Source organism: Talpa occidentalis, unplaced genomic scaffold (genome assembly GCF_014898055.3).
Source record: "Talpa occidentalis isolate TD23 unplaced genomic scaffold, MPIMG_talOcc4v2.1 talOcc4.12, whole genome shotgun sequence".
Lineage (NCBI taxonomy): Eukaryota > Metazoa > Chordata > Mammalia > Eulipotyphla > Talpidae > Talpa > Talpa occidentalis.
The window spans coordinates 50416667-50434306 of NW_023601212.1; the positions used below are offsets into that span (position 1 = coordinate 50416667).

Here is a 17640-nt window from a genome sequence, read left to right on the forward strand (position 1 = left end):
CCAGGTAAGCGTTCACCAGCGTCACACAGAGGGAGCAGGTTAATTGCAGACTCTCACTGCACAAACGAAATGTACATATTTCCAATTTTTCTTTCAAAGTTGGAGTCTGTTTGGATTAGTTCTCGTGTAAGTGAGAATGAACAGACTCAATGGTTGGCAGTTCTCCACCCAGGGAAGGAATTATTTAAACACAACACTGCCCTATAAAGAGAAGGGAATTTTCGTTTCGAGTGGCAGGGTTGCAAGGCAAAATCACCACTCACACTGAACCAGGCCCTCTTCCTGTCATTCTTCTTTCCCTTCATTTTGGGCAGCAGGTCTGTCTGGAGGGTTGGCAGGAGTTCCTCCATGACCAGGCTACTCAGGATCTGCAAGCAGAACAGAGGTCCAGGTTGGCTGGCCTGAGATGGTGATGGCTGAGGTCAGGCCAGCTGAAGGGGTTCCGGGGGAGTGGCCTCTCCTGGCTACCTCAGGCTGTCCCAGGCCCCATGAAATCTGCTAGGTTAATAGTTTCACCCTGGCCTGAGGCCACAGAAAATCCAACTATGACAAACTTAGAGTAGGTGTTCTTAAAGATCTGCAAGGATGGGCCTCCCCAGGGATGCAGTGTGTTGAGCGCAGCACTGTGAAGCTGTTCGCAGCCTCTGAGGCGTGGGTTCAATTCTTGGCTGGCCAGGGAGCTACCCACATGGCACAGCAGACCTCTCCTGTCTCGCCTGCTGCTCCCCTCACCAGTGTATTTCGGTCCATCTGCCTGCTCTACTCCCCTCTCTGTCTCTGGTAAAGCCTCTCACTTTCCCGTGCCTCTGATCTATACCCCAGTTCTTGAATAAAAATAAATAAATCTTTAAAGAAAAAAAAAGAGGGCCTCCCCTGGTGGCACAGGCAGTTGAGTGCCGTGCTGTGAAGCTGTCCGCAGTGTCTACAGCACCAGTTCGATGGCCGGCCAGCCAGCGAGGGTCCCACATGGTGCAGCAGACCTCTCCTGTCTCACCCGCTGCTCCCCTCAGCAGTGTATTTCATCAGTAAGCCTGTTCTATTCCCAGCTCTGTCTCTGGTGAATTCTCTCACCCTCCCGTGCACCTGGCCTGTACCCCTGTTTTTGTATAAATAAATAAATAAGTAAATAAATAAATAAATAAATAAATGAATCTTAAATAAAAAAGGAAAAAAAAAAAGATCTGCAAGGAACAGTAACATCTGCTGACATGTTTTCACTCAAAGTCAAATTTCTCTTATTCAAACTAGAAGAACCTAGTGCCTTTGGGATAAGAGAATTGTAGGAGATTTCAACTGTGGGTAAGGGCATTCTCTGCCACACTGTGAAGGAGTCAGGCTTGGTTTTGGTGGCTGGAGTCCTTGTTTGTGTCCCTCACTCCTCTCACTCCCCCAGGATCTAGGTATCTCCCCACTGTCCCCAAACCCTATCTTCACCTCTTTAAATTTAGGAAAAAAAGGGAGTAACAAATACTTTGGAACAACTGGACCTGTGTGGGATGAGCAGAATATGGGAGGAGTAGTGAACTAAAGTTTTCAGAGTGTTTAAAAAAGGATCATTCCCAAATCTCTCCTGAAATTTTGCTTGGCCTAATTAAAAGTTTCTCTTGAATATGAGCAGTGTTCTATACGTCTGCAGCTCGTTAAGTTCCTCCACAAAATTCTGGCCTCTCCTCCCCTCCCCCATGCTCCAACTAGGGCAGCTTTGTTCAGATTCACTTTTACTATAAATTTTCTGGGGTTCACAGTTCCGCATTCAGTTTCAGGCTACAGACCAAGATTTACAAAAGAACAAGAGTCATTTTGGGAATGGAGGCAGACAGAAAAGTAGAGAATCATTTGACCTCCGTTTTCTGCAATTAAGTAATATTTGTCCAAAATAATTGACCTTGTAAAAATTCATATTAAGCTTTGGGAATTAAGAACGCTTTTCTCTGAGGACACTGGTCAACCTTGGCTAGTGAAAATATTCATGAGTTAACTAGATTTTGCCTTTCCCTAGGGCTGGTGCAACACTTTAGCTGAGCTGAACAGGAACAACTCCAGGGTGCAAGTGGGTGGGAGAGCCAGCCAGCCTCTGTGCCTGTGGGTTCCTGGGAGAAAGGCCACCTGAGCTGTGTGCAGGGAGTGGGGCTCCTGCCATCTGGGAGGTGGAACTCGGGGTGTGACAAAAATTATTATGGGGATGGAATCTCCTCTAGTTTTGGTAATTCATGGGTAAGGATTTTTTTTTTTTTACTTTTCTTAACCATTCTCTGGGGGGAGTGCAGCCAAGCAGTGTGCCAGCATTTTGAAGGAGTTTAAGGTGAACTTGACATGTGCAAACTCCATGGAAATAAGCAGGTCCAACACTTAGATTTAAGTAGGTAATTACTAAGCCACTGAGCCTCATCATGCTCAGGGGAGTAAGTTCTCTTAGGAACATACTTGCCTAAGAATGTAACAAGCATGGGGGGCGGGGGGGAGGAACCGAAGAGGGTAAGGAGATAGACTCCAGAACTTAAAATCAAGGAGAAGTGTTACCTTAATTGAAAGTGTTAAACTCCAGGATGCTAGTAATTGTAGTCTCTTTTGCAGAGACTACTTTCACCCTGAACGCAGTCATGCAAGGGGGTTGGAAAGATGAAACTGTTATACCAAGGTCAAAGAGAAAGAATGTTCCATTCAGGTGGGGGCTTATCGCTTTGAGTCTTTTCCATACAAATGGTCCAAGAAATTTGGTTCTGTTTTACAACTTCAGGAATTGGGAGGAAAATATGACTGGAGAAAAATGGAGAGGGTGTGGGTTGCAAGGGTGGGGACTCAGGAAATAGCCCCACAGCAAGCAGAGTCTCTGAGTACAGATGCCCAACTGGTACCCAACAACATCGCCCTCTTCCTCTAAGCTTCAGCCCCACCCCCACCCTGACCTGTGCAAAGGCTAACCTGCCCAGGGATTTCCTACCTTGGTGAGCTCTCCAAGAGCAGAGTTGAAAGCCCTAGTGATTAAATTGCCAGAGAATGAAGCTTAAGTAATAAATAAATCATCATAAAAAAGGGGTTCCCCAACCTTCTCTCTCCAGCACAGGATCTGTTGAGTTTTTCCATGAGAACTAAAACGGGGTATTGCCAAGTGGCCATGCGTGAAAGAATCCACTTAAAGGGACTGCATTCAAGGTCATTAGACAAAAGGCAGTGCTGGAACATATGGACATGGCCTAAAAAAAATGGATAGTTTTCTTGTCTTGAGACCACCCTGTTCTGTGGGAATTATGAGCTGCTCTTGGCCCATCTGGCTCACTTAAAGGCAAAGAATAAATAGACCAAATAACTGTAAATACAGTGTGCAAAACACTTTCTTTCCCTCCTGACCTCATTTGATACATTTGTATTGACAAGTGAAACTTATTCATGTTTTTACTGGTATACAAATATCTTCACTTTATTAGACTGTCAGGCAACTTATTCCAAGGTATTTGCTTTGCCTGGACACTTGCCTAAAATAATCATCACCCAGAGGGCCTGCCATCCTCGCTGTGTGAATCATTACTATGAAGATAATAATGTAATGATGCTGAAAGTCTTCTGAATGCAGGTCCTTAGGGTCGAGTGGATTAAGACAATGTTGTGATTAAATTCTCAGCAGACATGAAGAAAAAATGCAAATAAAGCTAGGCTTTAACCACAATAAGTCACAGTCTCAAACTCAGTCATGCCGTACTATTTTCTTTAACTATTTGGTAGCTGCTTTGGGCTCCTGACCTCTTTTGTCTGCAAGTCTTAGGGCGGGTGCTGCTTCGGGTCCATGTATGAGGTCACAGTGGACCTAATCTTGCCAGACTCTGCACAGCAAAGTTTTGGGGACCATTTCCTTTCACCTCCAAGGAGAGCCTGGCATATGCACAAAAAGCATCTCTGTCACAGTTCAGTTTCGTGGCTCCAGTCAACATTTCAGAACATTGTTTCAGTCACCTAGAGGGTGCTGGACAAATAATTCTGAAATGGCCAGCCAGCACTCCCACTTTATGAGTCTGTGATTTCATTAAAGAGACTCAGATTCCTGGAAGAGCAAAGTTTTCTATCAGGTATTGATTTGCTAATACCTCCGATTGTCTGTCTGTGTGTCATTTAATATGTTAAAATTTAAGCCCCCATCTCTGTCCCAGCAGGAAGGTTTGGGAAGCCTGATTAGATAAAGGGAATTGATAAGGTTGCTATGGGACCAGGCCCTAAGACCAGATCATTTTTAACCGTGAATGCAGAAGCAGGGCCAAGACACATTTTGTATCAAAGGTCAAAACTCAAGACCCGACATCCCAGCACTAACTCTCTCAAACCAACTGCCCAGTCATGAAAAGCCCAAAAAACAGGTTATAAAAGGGAGCCCCAAATCATTCTTCACACGCAGACCTCTTCTGTCTCGCCTGCTGCTTCTCTTAGCCATGTATTTTAATAAATTCCCCTTTTCTGTTCTCTGCTCTGTCTTCTGGTGAATTCTTTCACCCCCTGTGCCTCCAGCCTCACCTTGATCTTCTTCCCACAACACTGACTTTTACAGATTTCTTCTCTGCTTTTCTTTTTGTTGCATTTCCCACTTAAGACATTTTTTACAATGTATAATTTGTACTTTATTATGGCTGTGCTCTTTGTGTTCAGGATATCCATATGTGCATAACCCCAGTGCCCACATACACTTCTGCTCTGTCTGTTCTCTGTGTGCTTCCAGGTATGTCCTGCCTCACTTCCATGGCCAAGGTCAAGTCATTTAGTTCTCTCTCTGGGTCATTTAGTCATTTAGTATCTCTGATGACACTTAGCGCCTGTCAGCTGAAGGCAAAGTCAAGTCAATGAAAGTCAAGCAGCAAGTCAAGCAGCAAGTCAATGAAAAACTAATCAAAACCTCAATCCTTCCCACCCAGGAAGGATTTATGAATCGTTTGAGGGCATCATGAAGAATGTGAGCTGGCTGAGGTTCCAAATAGAAGAAAAAAATTAAGCAAATGGCATCGTTAAACTCAAGGAGCTAAAGAAATGTGTAACTTCATATGTTCATGGTGGGTATCGATCTTCCCCCACCAGGCGTCAAACTGTAATGTCCTTTGCCATTTGTCTACTTAGCATGTGACCCTGAAACCAGCAGCCCCACAGGGCAGGGATATTTTCTCTTGCCCAACATAGTGCCAGGCTCAGTAAATACTTGTTCAGCAAATAAAACTGAACAAAGTCACTTAACTGATGTGTGCCTGCCTCAGTTTTCTCATTTACAAAATGGAAAGAACAATAACTGTTCTACTTACCTTGTAAGATTGGTGAGAGAGAGAGAATTAAAATTTGAACATAAGAAGTATCTCTTGCAGGCATTTTTTTTAAAGATTGATTGATTGATTGATTGATTCATACAAGAACTGAGGTACAGGCCAGGTGCACGGGAGGATGAGAGGATTCACCAGAGACAGAGCGGGGAACAGAACAGGCAGACTGACGAAATACACTGCTGAGGAGAGCAGCGGGCCAGACATGAGAGGTCTGCCCAGCAGGTGGGATTCTCGCTGGCCGGCCAGGATCCAACTGGTGCTGCAGAGGCTGTGGACAGCTTCACAGCATGGCGCTCAACCGCCTGTGCCACTTGCAGGTTTTTTAATACTGGTATGTCTATGAAATGTGTTTGGTCTATCACAGGCCAATTTATTCAAATGATTCAGCCTCCTCTTGTACTTTTGTTTTTCTTTTAGCTACAAGTACTGTAAATCCTTTGCCTCTCATATTCATTAATGCACGTAGTTTCCCAAAATCTCAGAAATCAAGAATCAGTTCAAGTACAGGATAAGTCTCAGGACGGAAAGTACATGAGTTTAGAATCCACCAAAAGAAAAATAGTAACAAGAGGAAGAAGATTCTGAGTCATAAGGTAAAATAATAAAGAACCATCGTGAGAAAAGGCTTTTGGCTTAAATATTCAATGACCATGAAAGGTAAGGCCTCATGTGGCATCTTCTAAATTTTGTTCCTTATAACAAGTTTTATCGGTCCCCCAAAAGAAGCACTCTGGGCCAAACCAAAGAATAGCATTCTTGGACACTGTGTGCCTCTAGTAAATAATCCCTACCCTACCTCCTCTTCCTGGTGGAATCAACTGTCAGAAACCATCATGGAAGAGAGGGTCACTCACGAAACAGTTTCCCTGGAGACCTATTAAAATGACCCTAATGGGGCCTCCCTGGTGGTGTAAGGGGTTAACTCTCAGCTCTACAAAGCTATCTGCAGCCACTGCAGCACAAGTTTGATCCCCAGCCAGGGAGCTGACCCACATGGCGCAGTAGACTTCTCCAGTCTTACCCACTGCTCCCCTCAGCAGTGTATTTCAGTCGATCCCCTTGCTCTGCTCCCTACTCTGTCTCTGGTGAATCCTCTCACTGCCCCTCCTGCATCTCTGGCCTACACCCCAGTTCCTGTATGCATAAATAAATAAAATAAAATTTTTAAAAAGAACATGTAATATTTAAAAAAAAAAAAAAAAAAGCCCCTTGTGCTTAGCCCATGGCTGGCATTTAATCAATGAGATTGGGAAATATACTCAACCACAGGAGGATAGAAAACCAGCAAAGGTAATGTGTTAAATGTATTAAAATCTAGCTAATGCTTTCCAATTTTGTTTTCATTAACTACTTCATTTATAAATCATCTACTAGATAAAGAAAACTGTTTGCCAAATACTTTCCAATAACATCTCATTTAATTCTCACTGCCCTGCAAGGTAAACATTGTCATTCCTGTTTGTTTTTTTTTCTTTCCCCTATAGCAGTGACCTGAGACTAAAGAGTAGGTTAAATTACTTGGCAAGATTTAAACCTGGGCTGGGAGCCTAGAGCACCACCCCACATGATGCCACACTTGCTCACATTTGCTCCTAGTCTGGAAGGATGAGGCCATTTAAAAGAATAATTTTTTGTGCAGAGAAAGTGGAATCAGCCCTTCCCATTGCAGCTGCAGTGCTTGGGCCCTATTTAATGCCTGGTCTGGGGTCTTCAGAGTAGGTGTCTCAGGGCTTCCAGACAATAAGAGAAGTGGACTTTGATCTTCCATTCAAGCAACTTTTTTTGATGGTTTATTATGATCCTGACCCCCTACTATGTAGATGGAGAAGAGGTCCCAAAACGCTGAGTCCCAGCTTACCTGGATTTCATCTCCAGTGTTCATTTCCCACGAACCATAATGCCCCTTCTCCTGCTGGAAGAACTGCACAGCTTCTAAAAAGGCTTGGGCTTCAAATGTCATGTGCTTCATGTAATCTAAAAGAAAGAGGCAAGGGCAGTGAGCAAAGAAAAACCACTTTTTCTGATATTTCTCCATGGTTCCCCAAGTGTAATGGATCAGAGACCTAGCATTAGGGGGATATTGCAAGGGATGCAGAAAAGTTAAGCAAGCGCTGAATGCAAAGAAATTGCTAAGTCTCCATCACGCTACTTGGCCACCATGCTAACTGGTTCATTCTGTCCATTAGAAGCACCTCCATCCCCCTTTCTCCTTTATGTGAATGCCTCCTGTAGGCACCAGGGTATCTAAGGCATCCCCTCCCAGTTTCCAGAACAATATTTCATTTTCTTCATGACCTGATAGCTACTTTTAGTCAAAATGCTATCAATAGAACATGTTAATTTATGTAAATGGAGGATGATTGTGCAACTATCAATACAATACACTAATTTATGAAAATGAAAGATGATAATTACTAACATTTAGCGGGATCCTGTTCTTCTAACTTATATGTATTTCACTGAAATCTCACAAAAACCTCTGAGGCGAGTATACTTATCAGTCCCACTTGACAGATGAGGAAATAAAAGCACGGAAAGATGAATTAAATGCCTAAAGTCATGCAGTTACTACAGTTGTGCATTCAAGCAGTCTAACTCCAGGGCCTGCTTCTAAGCACTACAAGATACTGTCTCACATACTCATTTTATGGGCCTGGCCTTCCAAACATTTTGGATTTTTAAAAACCTCATATCTGAAAGGTAATATTTTATCAAAAGAAATGAATATCTAAAGGTAGAATTTTAGGTGTGGTTGAGGTAACAGGGCTAACTGGTCTCCCCAGAAGTCGACAAATCTCACTGTGCATGCAAGTCTCTCCCTTTCTGCTATACATTAAGTGTCTGTACCTCCAAATTCATATGCTGAAACCCTAATCCTCAATGTGATGATACTGAAAGATGGAGCCTTTGAGAGGAAATAAGGATATCATAGCAGAACACTCATGATGGAATTAGCACCCTTCTAGAAAAGGTATGAGTTAGCAATCTCTCTGTCTCTGCTTTTCCCAGTCCCCACCACCTTGCCCCCAAATACTCCAGACCCCAGATCTGCCAGTGACTTGATCTCAGATTCCCAGGCTTTGGTGTTTATGTGATAGCAACCCAAGCTGACAATTTTCAACTCATATAACTAGCTCCTGGAGGACACAACTATAAAAGAATTACAGAAATCTTGGGAGATAAATGAATTTTAGAAATAATCTAACTTTGGCAGTGGGTGCAGTGGGTACATACACATATCAAGATACAAAACTGTACCCCCAAAATGTATATAGTAATGTAAACCAATGATACATCAATACAATTTTATTTGAAATAAGTAAATACAGAAATGTTTTATAACTTCCTAACCTTTAGACTCATTAAAAAAAAAAAAACAAAACACAATCCTCCTCTTCCCTCAAATAAAATGAGTAATTGAATCTAACAATAAAGAAATCAAGTCTTAGAGGAAGTGGGCAAAGTGAAGTGATGGAAAGGTTTGAGTCTCTTGCCTCCTCCTTCTTTCCCAGTAGGACTCAAGTTCTCTCTATTCTAGTGGAATTTGATCAGCATCTATAGGGAAACCATTAGCAGCTGTTTGATAGGGGAAACAGCAGAACTTAAGATAACAGGATTGTTCAGTCAAAGACTGAATGGTTATGCCACCAGGGGCTAAGTCTCAGTACTATGAAGCTATCTGCAGCCACTGAAGCACAAGTTTGATCCCCAGCCAGGGAGCTACCACATGGTGCAGCAGGCCTCTCCTGACTTGACCGCTGCTCCCCTCAGCAGTGTATTTCAGTCAATCCGCCTGTTCTGCTTCCCACTCTGTCTCTGGTGAATCCTCTCCCCCCTCCCCACCACACCTCTGGCCTAAACCCCAGTTCTTGTATGCATAAATAAATCTGAAAAAAAAAAAAAAAAGATTGAGTGGTTGACATAGGGCATCAAGCAGAAGTAACAGAAAAACAACAATTAATAGGTTGTGTGTTGACTCTTGAGATTGACTTACAAGATCATCAGCCACAGAAACGTGGAAAAGAGAAAATACAATTCAAGGCATAACCTCTTCAAGAGTTTGAGTAAAATCTTGTATAGTGAAGGTACCTGGAAGGTAGAGCACCACTTTCAAAAATGTGAAGCTTCAGTTGACATTGCTAAGATAGACACAGATTCAGTCAAAATCTAAATCAGAAAAAGGACATGTTCAAAATTCAAGTTTTTAAATGTGAATTTTAATTTAAGATATTTTCTGCCTTTTTTTTCTGGTTTGGGAAATGTTTTATTGTTTAATCTTAGAGGTTTGGAAAACAAAATCTAAGGTCCTGGTATAAAGTGACAACAAGGAGGAGTCTCCTACCAGGCTTAATACTCTGGGAGGGACTTTACTGACTGAGATGGAAACTGTAATTACTACATTGAGATTCAAGATTGACTCACAGGCTCTTATTTTTAACAGCTGTTTTCATTTCCAACCTAAGGAAACAAAGAGATGGAAGAAAACTCCATCCACTTGGATGGAGTTAGTTCTGCCAGACCCAGGAGACTGAGAATAAAGTTTTAAATTCCTCATGTCCCCACAAAAAGCATAAGTTTACTTATTTTTTCCCCTGCTGACCTAAGTAACAGGAAGAGAGATTTGGAATCCAGTCCATACCTCTACATCAAAGCAAATGACACTCTTACTGCTGGTTACATTTTCAAAGACCTTTGGAAAAAATAACTGAGAAAAATGGAATTTGGAGACAATGATATGTAAAAGAGATGTCAAAGAAGGAATAGAAGAGGCAGTATCAGTGGAGGATGAGGCACTTTGATACAGAAGGAGAAGAAAAATATCAATAATCAAATGAATCACAAAGGAAATTACAATAATTAAACATCAGCAATGAAGTCTAAAAGAAAGAGGGCTCAGATTTGAATTCTGTATTCTTTACCATTAAGAAGGGCTAAAACTGGATTTTAACTACTCCTTTGCCTGAGAACAAGTATTTAATCTACCAATTCATCATTAGATTTTCAGCTTACAAACTGATTAAATAAACTTATTTATATAAAACATTCAGAACAGTTTCTACTGTATTGTAAGTCACTTCATGAATATTTGTTCTTATGATTATAAGCAAAGCTCAACAGCAATTACCAGATTATTAAGAAAATAAAGAACAAAGGTTTGCTTTGTAAAAGACAGAACTATATTGCAATAGTAATATGATCTTCATTTCTTCTAAGTTGTTTGCAAAGGGCTTGCTGAGCTCAGCCAGCAACATACAGGTGTTTGAGAGAAACCAGATTATCAGTTATTTGATCAACTTCCTGCCACAGATCTCATGGGAACAAATCCCAGGATCACAACCACTCCCTCTCCCCCCAACAAGCAATTGAGAGTTTACTTCATTGGCCCAGGAACTGACAATGGGTTGGGGTCTTTGAATCTTCTCCCTGCCAGCCAATATAGAAAAAATAGCAAGTATCAGCTCAAACTGTACTTTTCCACCAGGCTGTCATTACGAGGATGGTCAAGGAGACAGATATGATGAGGAGTGACTTGACATCATTAAATCCAACTTTCTCATTTTATGGATGAGGAAACTGGAGCACAAAATGGTTAATTTTTTAGCTGAAGGTCACACAGCTGGTCAGGCTCAGAGCCAAGAGCTGAAAATGTGGATCTGGCCTGTCATAACTGGCCTTGGCATTCACGCTTACTTAAATCATAGACTATGCAAGTTGGAAGGGACCGTAAAGGTCAGCTACCCCAAGATCTCCTTCAACCCTGGGAATGTGCAGCATTCCAGAAAGGCATTCATCATTAGCTTGAATATTTCCAAGTGACAGGAAGCTCACAATTTAATGAAATAGTCCTTTCCATCACCGAACTGCTCTAATAATTTGAAAAACTTTCCTTCTCTTGAGCCAGAATCTGTTTTCATGAACTCACTCTCATTAATTCCATTTCTGCCTTTTCGAGCAAAACAGACAAGTTTACTCCTCTCCCATATGGTATCTCCAAGGGAAAGCTGAATATTTACTCAGCCATTGTTTAAACAACAGAGTTTTGGGATCCTTTAAATGTGACTCTTTCTTTAGCTTCCTTCCCTAGAGATCAAGTCCAGTTTATCAATTTTTCTTAAATTTGGCCCCTACACTGAATACGAGACACCGGATATTCTAAGCACAAATTGTATAAAGTAGAAAGATTGCTTTCCTTGTTTTGGTCTCTGACCTCTTTTCAATATAACCACATCATGCTGCTGACTTAAACTTTTCTTGTAGTCAAGTAAAAATCCCTACACACTCTTCATATAAAAATCTTGTTAATCTAAACATTACTTCTCCTTTGATTTTGAAGAACAGGTTTTAACATTGTCCCTACTCAATTACAATTTACAGTAATCAGCTCAGTGCCCCCAAAGCTGCCAAAGTCAATGAAAAGCTGTAATTCTGTCTCTAACTCCCTTTCAATGTGGGGTTGTTTGAAAATTTGGTGGGTTTGGCAAACTCACTGATAAGAACTCACCAGAACAGAGTTCTTGGAAACTCTCCAGGGTTTGTTTTTTTTCTTTTTTCTTTTATTATTAATTTTTTTCTTTCATCATTGTAGTCCCCATAGTTCTCCTGCCACCATATCACCCAGGTACCATCACTATATCCCCTTGTGTTCTGAAACTCTCCACATTCTAAGGGACATGTGGAAGACCCCTCTTGGCCATTCATTCAACAATCAGATCCTCAAGAACCAAGACATGTCTGTTCTCCTTAGTCTCTCCCTATTTCTCATCTGTTGCAGCTGCATGGAAAACTCATATTTGTGAGACATGATTAAGGATTTTGCAAGGAAAGGAAAGCTTCTTTTAGCCCCTTGGGGACAGTTATTCAGGGGGCTGGCCAGAGAGAAATTGCTTTTGTTTTTTTCCACTTAAACAGATTTATTACATGTCTGAGTCAAGCAAGATGCCAGAGCTCCAAGGCCTGGGTAGTCACTCTGCATTTAGACTCTGGCTGCCCTGTCGGGACTCCCTGACTCGGGCTGGATTTGGAAACAACCTTGTTATGTTATTTTATCATTAAACTGTGCCAAATTGTTAGCTGATCTGCCTGGTGATTTGAGAGGGTTATGTAACAGTATTACTCACTGCATTGCTATGGGGTGCATCTCTCTAATGTATACTTTAAACTGACTTCAACTTCAGTTGGGTGTTGTGTTTTCAGTGAGGTTACTTGCCTTCAATTTTTTTCAATAGAACAAAGGAGAAGGAGCACATGGGAAAGCAATTGATAGTTATTAAGTGCTATCAAGGAGCATGAAGTACAAGAGATGCTTAAACACACTGGCTTGTATAATCCTGCCAACAATCAATCCATCAGGTAGGAATTAATAATACCACTTTAAGTGGGCAAAGAAAATTAGTTCCAGAAAAGTTAAAGAACTTGTTTGAGCTGGTGTGTGGTCAAGCAAGACCTCCTTACTTCCATGGCCTGTTGTTATAACACTTATTGAAAATACAAAAAGAAACAGGCCTAAAATGGAGTCATTCATGCCAGATCCCAACAAGACTTCCTACCTAGCTTAACTGCAGTTTCAACCTCACCCCGCCCCCAAAAGTGGAACTTGGAGTTTCCTCGTCAGCACTAGTGAGGTCATCTGAATGATAAGACCCTCTTACCTTTCCCTAAGTGAAGATGACTTTGCCTAAGACCTTTTTCTTCACACTCTCTCTGAATATAAAAACCTTCTATTTGTACAACCCTTTTTAGAGCCCTTCTATTTGCTAGATGGGATTCACCCAATTCATGAATTATTGAACAAAGCCAATTAGATTCTAAATGTACTTGGATGAATTTTATTTTTTTTAAAACACTGCATGGTTTAATTATTTAAACCTTTTTATAATGAGATAATTATAGCTTCACATATTCTTGTAAGAAATAATACAGTGCCTCCTGGGTAGCGCAGCATTTAGGCGCTGGGCTGTGAAGCTGCCCGCAGCCTCTGCAGCGCCGGTTCGATCCCCGGTTGCCGGGGAGGGTCCCACATGGCGTGCAGACCTCTCCTGCCGCCCGCTGCTCCCCTCAGCAGTGTATTTCACCCATCCGCCTGTTCTCTTCCCCGCTCTGGCTCTGGTGAATTCTCTTACCCTCCCGCACTTCTGACTGTACCCAGTGCTTGTATAAATAAATAAATAAATCTTAAAAAAAAATTAAAAAAAAAGAAATAATACAATTTCACCTAATGGGAATCTTGCAAAACTATATAATATAATATCACAACAGGAGACTGAAGCTGATGCAATCTAACCACCTTAGTCTGATTTCACCAGTTTTACATGTGTGTGTACATGTGTGGTGGCTTAATTTTAAAATAATTTAAAGGGCCTCCCTGGTGGTGTAGGCAGTTGAGCGCAGCTCTGTGAAGCTGTCCACAGCCTTTGCAGTGGGCTGGTTCCATCCCTGCCGGCCTCGGAGCAACCCACATGGCGAGCAGACCTTTCCTGTGTCTCCTGTTACTCCCCTCAGCAGTGTATTTCGTCAGTCTGCCTGTTCTGTTCCCCGCTATGTCTCTGGTGAATCCTCTCACCCTCCTGCGCATCTGGCCTGTACCCTAGCTCTTGTATAAATAAAATAAATCTTTTTAAAAAAATAAAAATAAAATAAAATAATTTAAAGAGGAACTTTTCTTTCCTTTTCAAAGTTTAGAATCATCATATAATTTTAGAATTTGAACATACCATTAGGATCATCTAGTCCAGCCACTCATACAAGGAGTGAGAAATTGAGAGCCAGACAGAATGTAACATGACATTGTTAAAAGCAGATAAGAATGCACTCACCAGAATTAAACATGAATGGGGTTCATTCTAATGAAATGGCAATAAAAGTTTTAAATTTTATTAAGAAGCTTATTTATGACCTTAGCAAATCTCTACTGCCATCTTGTAAATAACAATTCTTATGAGAACTAGCTGGAGAATTACTTAGAAGATACTGGTAAACTACCAAAGAGGCCCAAACTGTATTTTGCAAATGACTAGAGTATAATATTATTCTACTGGTCAAATCATATCAGTTGTAGTGGACACAAATCTAATAGGAAGGTAAGTGGATTTAGCCAAGAAAAATGCATAACTCATGGAGATCCAGTGATAAGAATACGTTTAATTATAATGGCATTGCTTTAGGCAAAAATATAAAGATACAAGACTCACTCAGAGGATATAAAAGATTTCACAAATTCATGGAAGAAAGGTGTTTCTAGTGAAGATAATGTTTTGATAAAAAACCCACACAGAAACGCACTTGCATGTCTCATCCAACTAAGAGCAGTGCATCTCGTGAATTCTCGACTTAACAATAAATAGTGAAAGACTGTCAACAGAGAGAGGAAGTGGTGATTACTAGAACAAGTGTAGCCAGACTAACCTCATTTCCTTTACATGTATGCTAGATTGGCAGGTTAGAAGGCTGTTGGAGGCAGCTACATTTAGATTTTAGCAAGGCAATTAATGAAGATTTTGATTGACGTATGTAGGGTAAGGAAAAAATGTCAGGCTTTTCTGCCCTCCCACCATCAGGATAGATGATGGATCCTTGCGGTCCTGAATGCATGCCTGATGGCGGGCACCTGGAGTAGGGTGTGGGTAGATGTAGATAGGATTCACCTGGGCTAAGACTGGGCTTTTAAGGATGGCGTCACAGGGACGCCAGCAGGAACAGAGAAGCTGAGAGAAGAAGAGAAGCAGAGAGAGCCCAGATAGAGTAAAGATTTGCTGGGGGCTGGGAGGACTGCCAACCTCCCGGCCCCCCAGACCCCTGCCTGCCGTATGCCTGGTAAATCTAAATAAAAGAACTGCAAAAGCCACTGAGGACTCTGACTCCTCCTTTACCTGGTCTGCCCTGTGTCCGTTCCTGCCACTACAACATACTTCTAAGATTTTGAGTTTTGGTTGATAATGCAAATAAACATGATCAAAGTTAAATACCTAAATGACAAGTGCTAGTCAAATGGCTGAAGTTACTGACAATCTAGAGGAGAATTTCTAGGATATTTTAAAACTTTTTCAATCACTTGGCAAAGGTAATATACAGATAGATATATATGTATATACTATATGTGTATATTTAATATATCTAATATATGTATATATAATACATCTATATGTGGCATGTCTATGCTATACATAATATGTAACACATCTAAATGTGTAGTATGTCTATATATTATATAGCATAGACATATTACATACATGTCTATATATAACACAAAGGTTTCGCTTAAATGTAAGCCCATCCCCATTTGGCTGTAAGGTTGTCTATGAAGCAGGTAAGGCTGGGCCACAGGATATGAAATATGAGTAGAACAAGGGCAGTTACAAAAGGATTCTGAGATAGACTCCTCTGAGCTCATCAGTATCTCTGATGCTCATGTTGAGCATGAGATTATTTTAGAAAAAAAATTAAGAAAAAACAGTGGAGTATTTTTGAAGACCAAATAAATGAGGACTCTCACATCCTTGGAAAGAATAAAACCTAAAGGAAAGAGAGTGGATTTGCTCTTTGTAGAATCGGAGAGTAGTCAGGATTGCTTGATCCATGGTAGAGCATGACATGTTTGGGTTCAATGTAGGGGATGGATTTCTAGCATTTAGATTTATTTTACAGTGAAACCAGTGCCAATAGGTAGTTAAAGTTCACCTGGAGAGAAATTGCTCCAACAGGGCTGAGTTACCTAGAAGATGTATGAATTTGCTCAAACCTCTCTATTTTATACACTCTTAGGACACAAAGTATCTCCTTACAATGGCACTTACACAAATTATAATTCTATAGCTATTAGTGTCAGCATTTGAAATATGCTTTTCCTCTAGACCATTGTAGGGTAAAGAAAATATCAGGCTTTTCTGCCCTTCCGCCATCAGGATAGATGATGGATCCTTGTCCTGAATGCATCTGATGGCGGGCACCTGGAATAGGGTGTGGGCATAGGTAGATGGGATTCAGCTGAGCTAAGACTGTGCTTTTTAAGGGCGGCATCACGGGGGGACGCCAGCAGCACCAGTAGCAGCAGTAGAAGCCGAAGCCGAAGCCGAAGCCGAAAGAGAAGCCGAGAAGCAGCAGAACGAACGCCAGAGAGCCCAGATAGAGTGAAGACTTGCTGCGGGCTGGGAGGCCTGCCAGCCTCCCAGCCCCCCAGCCAACACCCCTGCCTGTCATATGCCTGGTGAACCCCAAATAAAAAACCTGCAAAACTACTGAGGACTCTGACTCCTCCTTTACCCGGTCTGCATGGGATCAGAAAACCTGCACTGTGGTCCATTCCTGTCCTGCCCTTTACAACAGTAAACTCCAAGAAGATGGAGAACTACTGTTTGCATTTACCACTGCATCCTCAATACCTACCCCAGTGCCAAGGAGACAGGAGAGGAGGGAAGGGGAGAAGATGAAAAGGGGGGGAAGCAGAGGGGAGAGAAGTGGGGAGAGGCAGAGAGAGGAGGGGAGGGCAAAGGAGAGAGGAGAAGAAGAACAAGGAAGGAAGGGATTAAGCACTAGAGAGAGGGCTGGATTAAATCTACAAATTTCCTCCTAAACCAACATTTCTTTGTTACAAACAAACCCAAGTGTTGTGAATGGATCAGATTCTCTTAATGAGAATCCCTACTGTTGTAAAGAGCTCCTGCAGAGAACTGATGTATTCCAGACCACTGCTTTTCAGACCAGGTAAGGATCAGAATCACCTGGAGGACTTACTGTGAAACAGAATGCTGGCTGCAACCCCAGGGTTAATGGCTCAGCAGGTGGTGAGTGGGGGCCAAGAATGTGCATTTCTAACAAGCTACCAGGCAACTCTGCTACTACAGGATCAGGGGGACACTTTGGAAACCCCCTCTTCTACCTAACCCTAGGAGTGTGTGGTTCACAACCATCAGAATCACCTATAGTGCTTGGTTCAAAATGTGGTCTTAATCTTGCCCCAGATATTCTGATTCATCAGGTCTGGCATTGGGGCAGAGAACCTGGTGATTCTGTTGCATGTAGTTTATAGAACATACTCTGAGTTTATAGAACTCCCCCAACTCTGGGGGCTGGGAGGAGTTAGGGGTGGATTACAAAGAAGAGCTACCTATGGCAAAAGATTCTGCCTATTGAATGCTTAGGGTTTTGAGGACCGGTTCCCTCATTATCAGATTAAGAAATATTCCTTCTGTTGACTGCTCACCTGATTAACACAAATGAACACAAAATGCTGTATAAAAACAGTATTATGATGAAGATTTCTCAAAAGGAATGAGGATAAGGAGGCACACTTCGAGCAATTTCAGAAGGACATATCCCAAGCAATCAGAACCCTACCTATGCAGGGGAACCCCCA

The 17640-nt window shown here is 41.8% G+C and overlaps 1 protein-coding gene across 7 annotated transcripts in view; it reads right to left on the bottom strand.

Moving 5' to 3' along the window:
• The window catches only part of NIBAN1 (niban apoptosis regulator 1), a 201147-nt gene that overhangs the window by 21411 nt on the left and 162096 nt on the right, over window positions 1-17640 (bottom strand). For all 7 annotated transcript variants that reach the window (XM_054693409.1, XM_054693410.1, XM_054693413.1 and 4 more), the window contains 2 exons: window positions 7150-7265; window positions 264-368 (listed from right to left, as the gene is read on the bottom strand). In XM_054693409.1, coding sequence (XP_054549384.1) covers window positions 264-368; window positions 7150-7265 — 221 coding nt within the window. The remainder of the gene's footprint in view (window positions 1-263; window positions 369-7149; window positions 7266-17640) is intronic.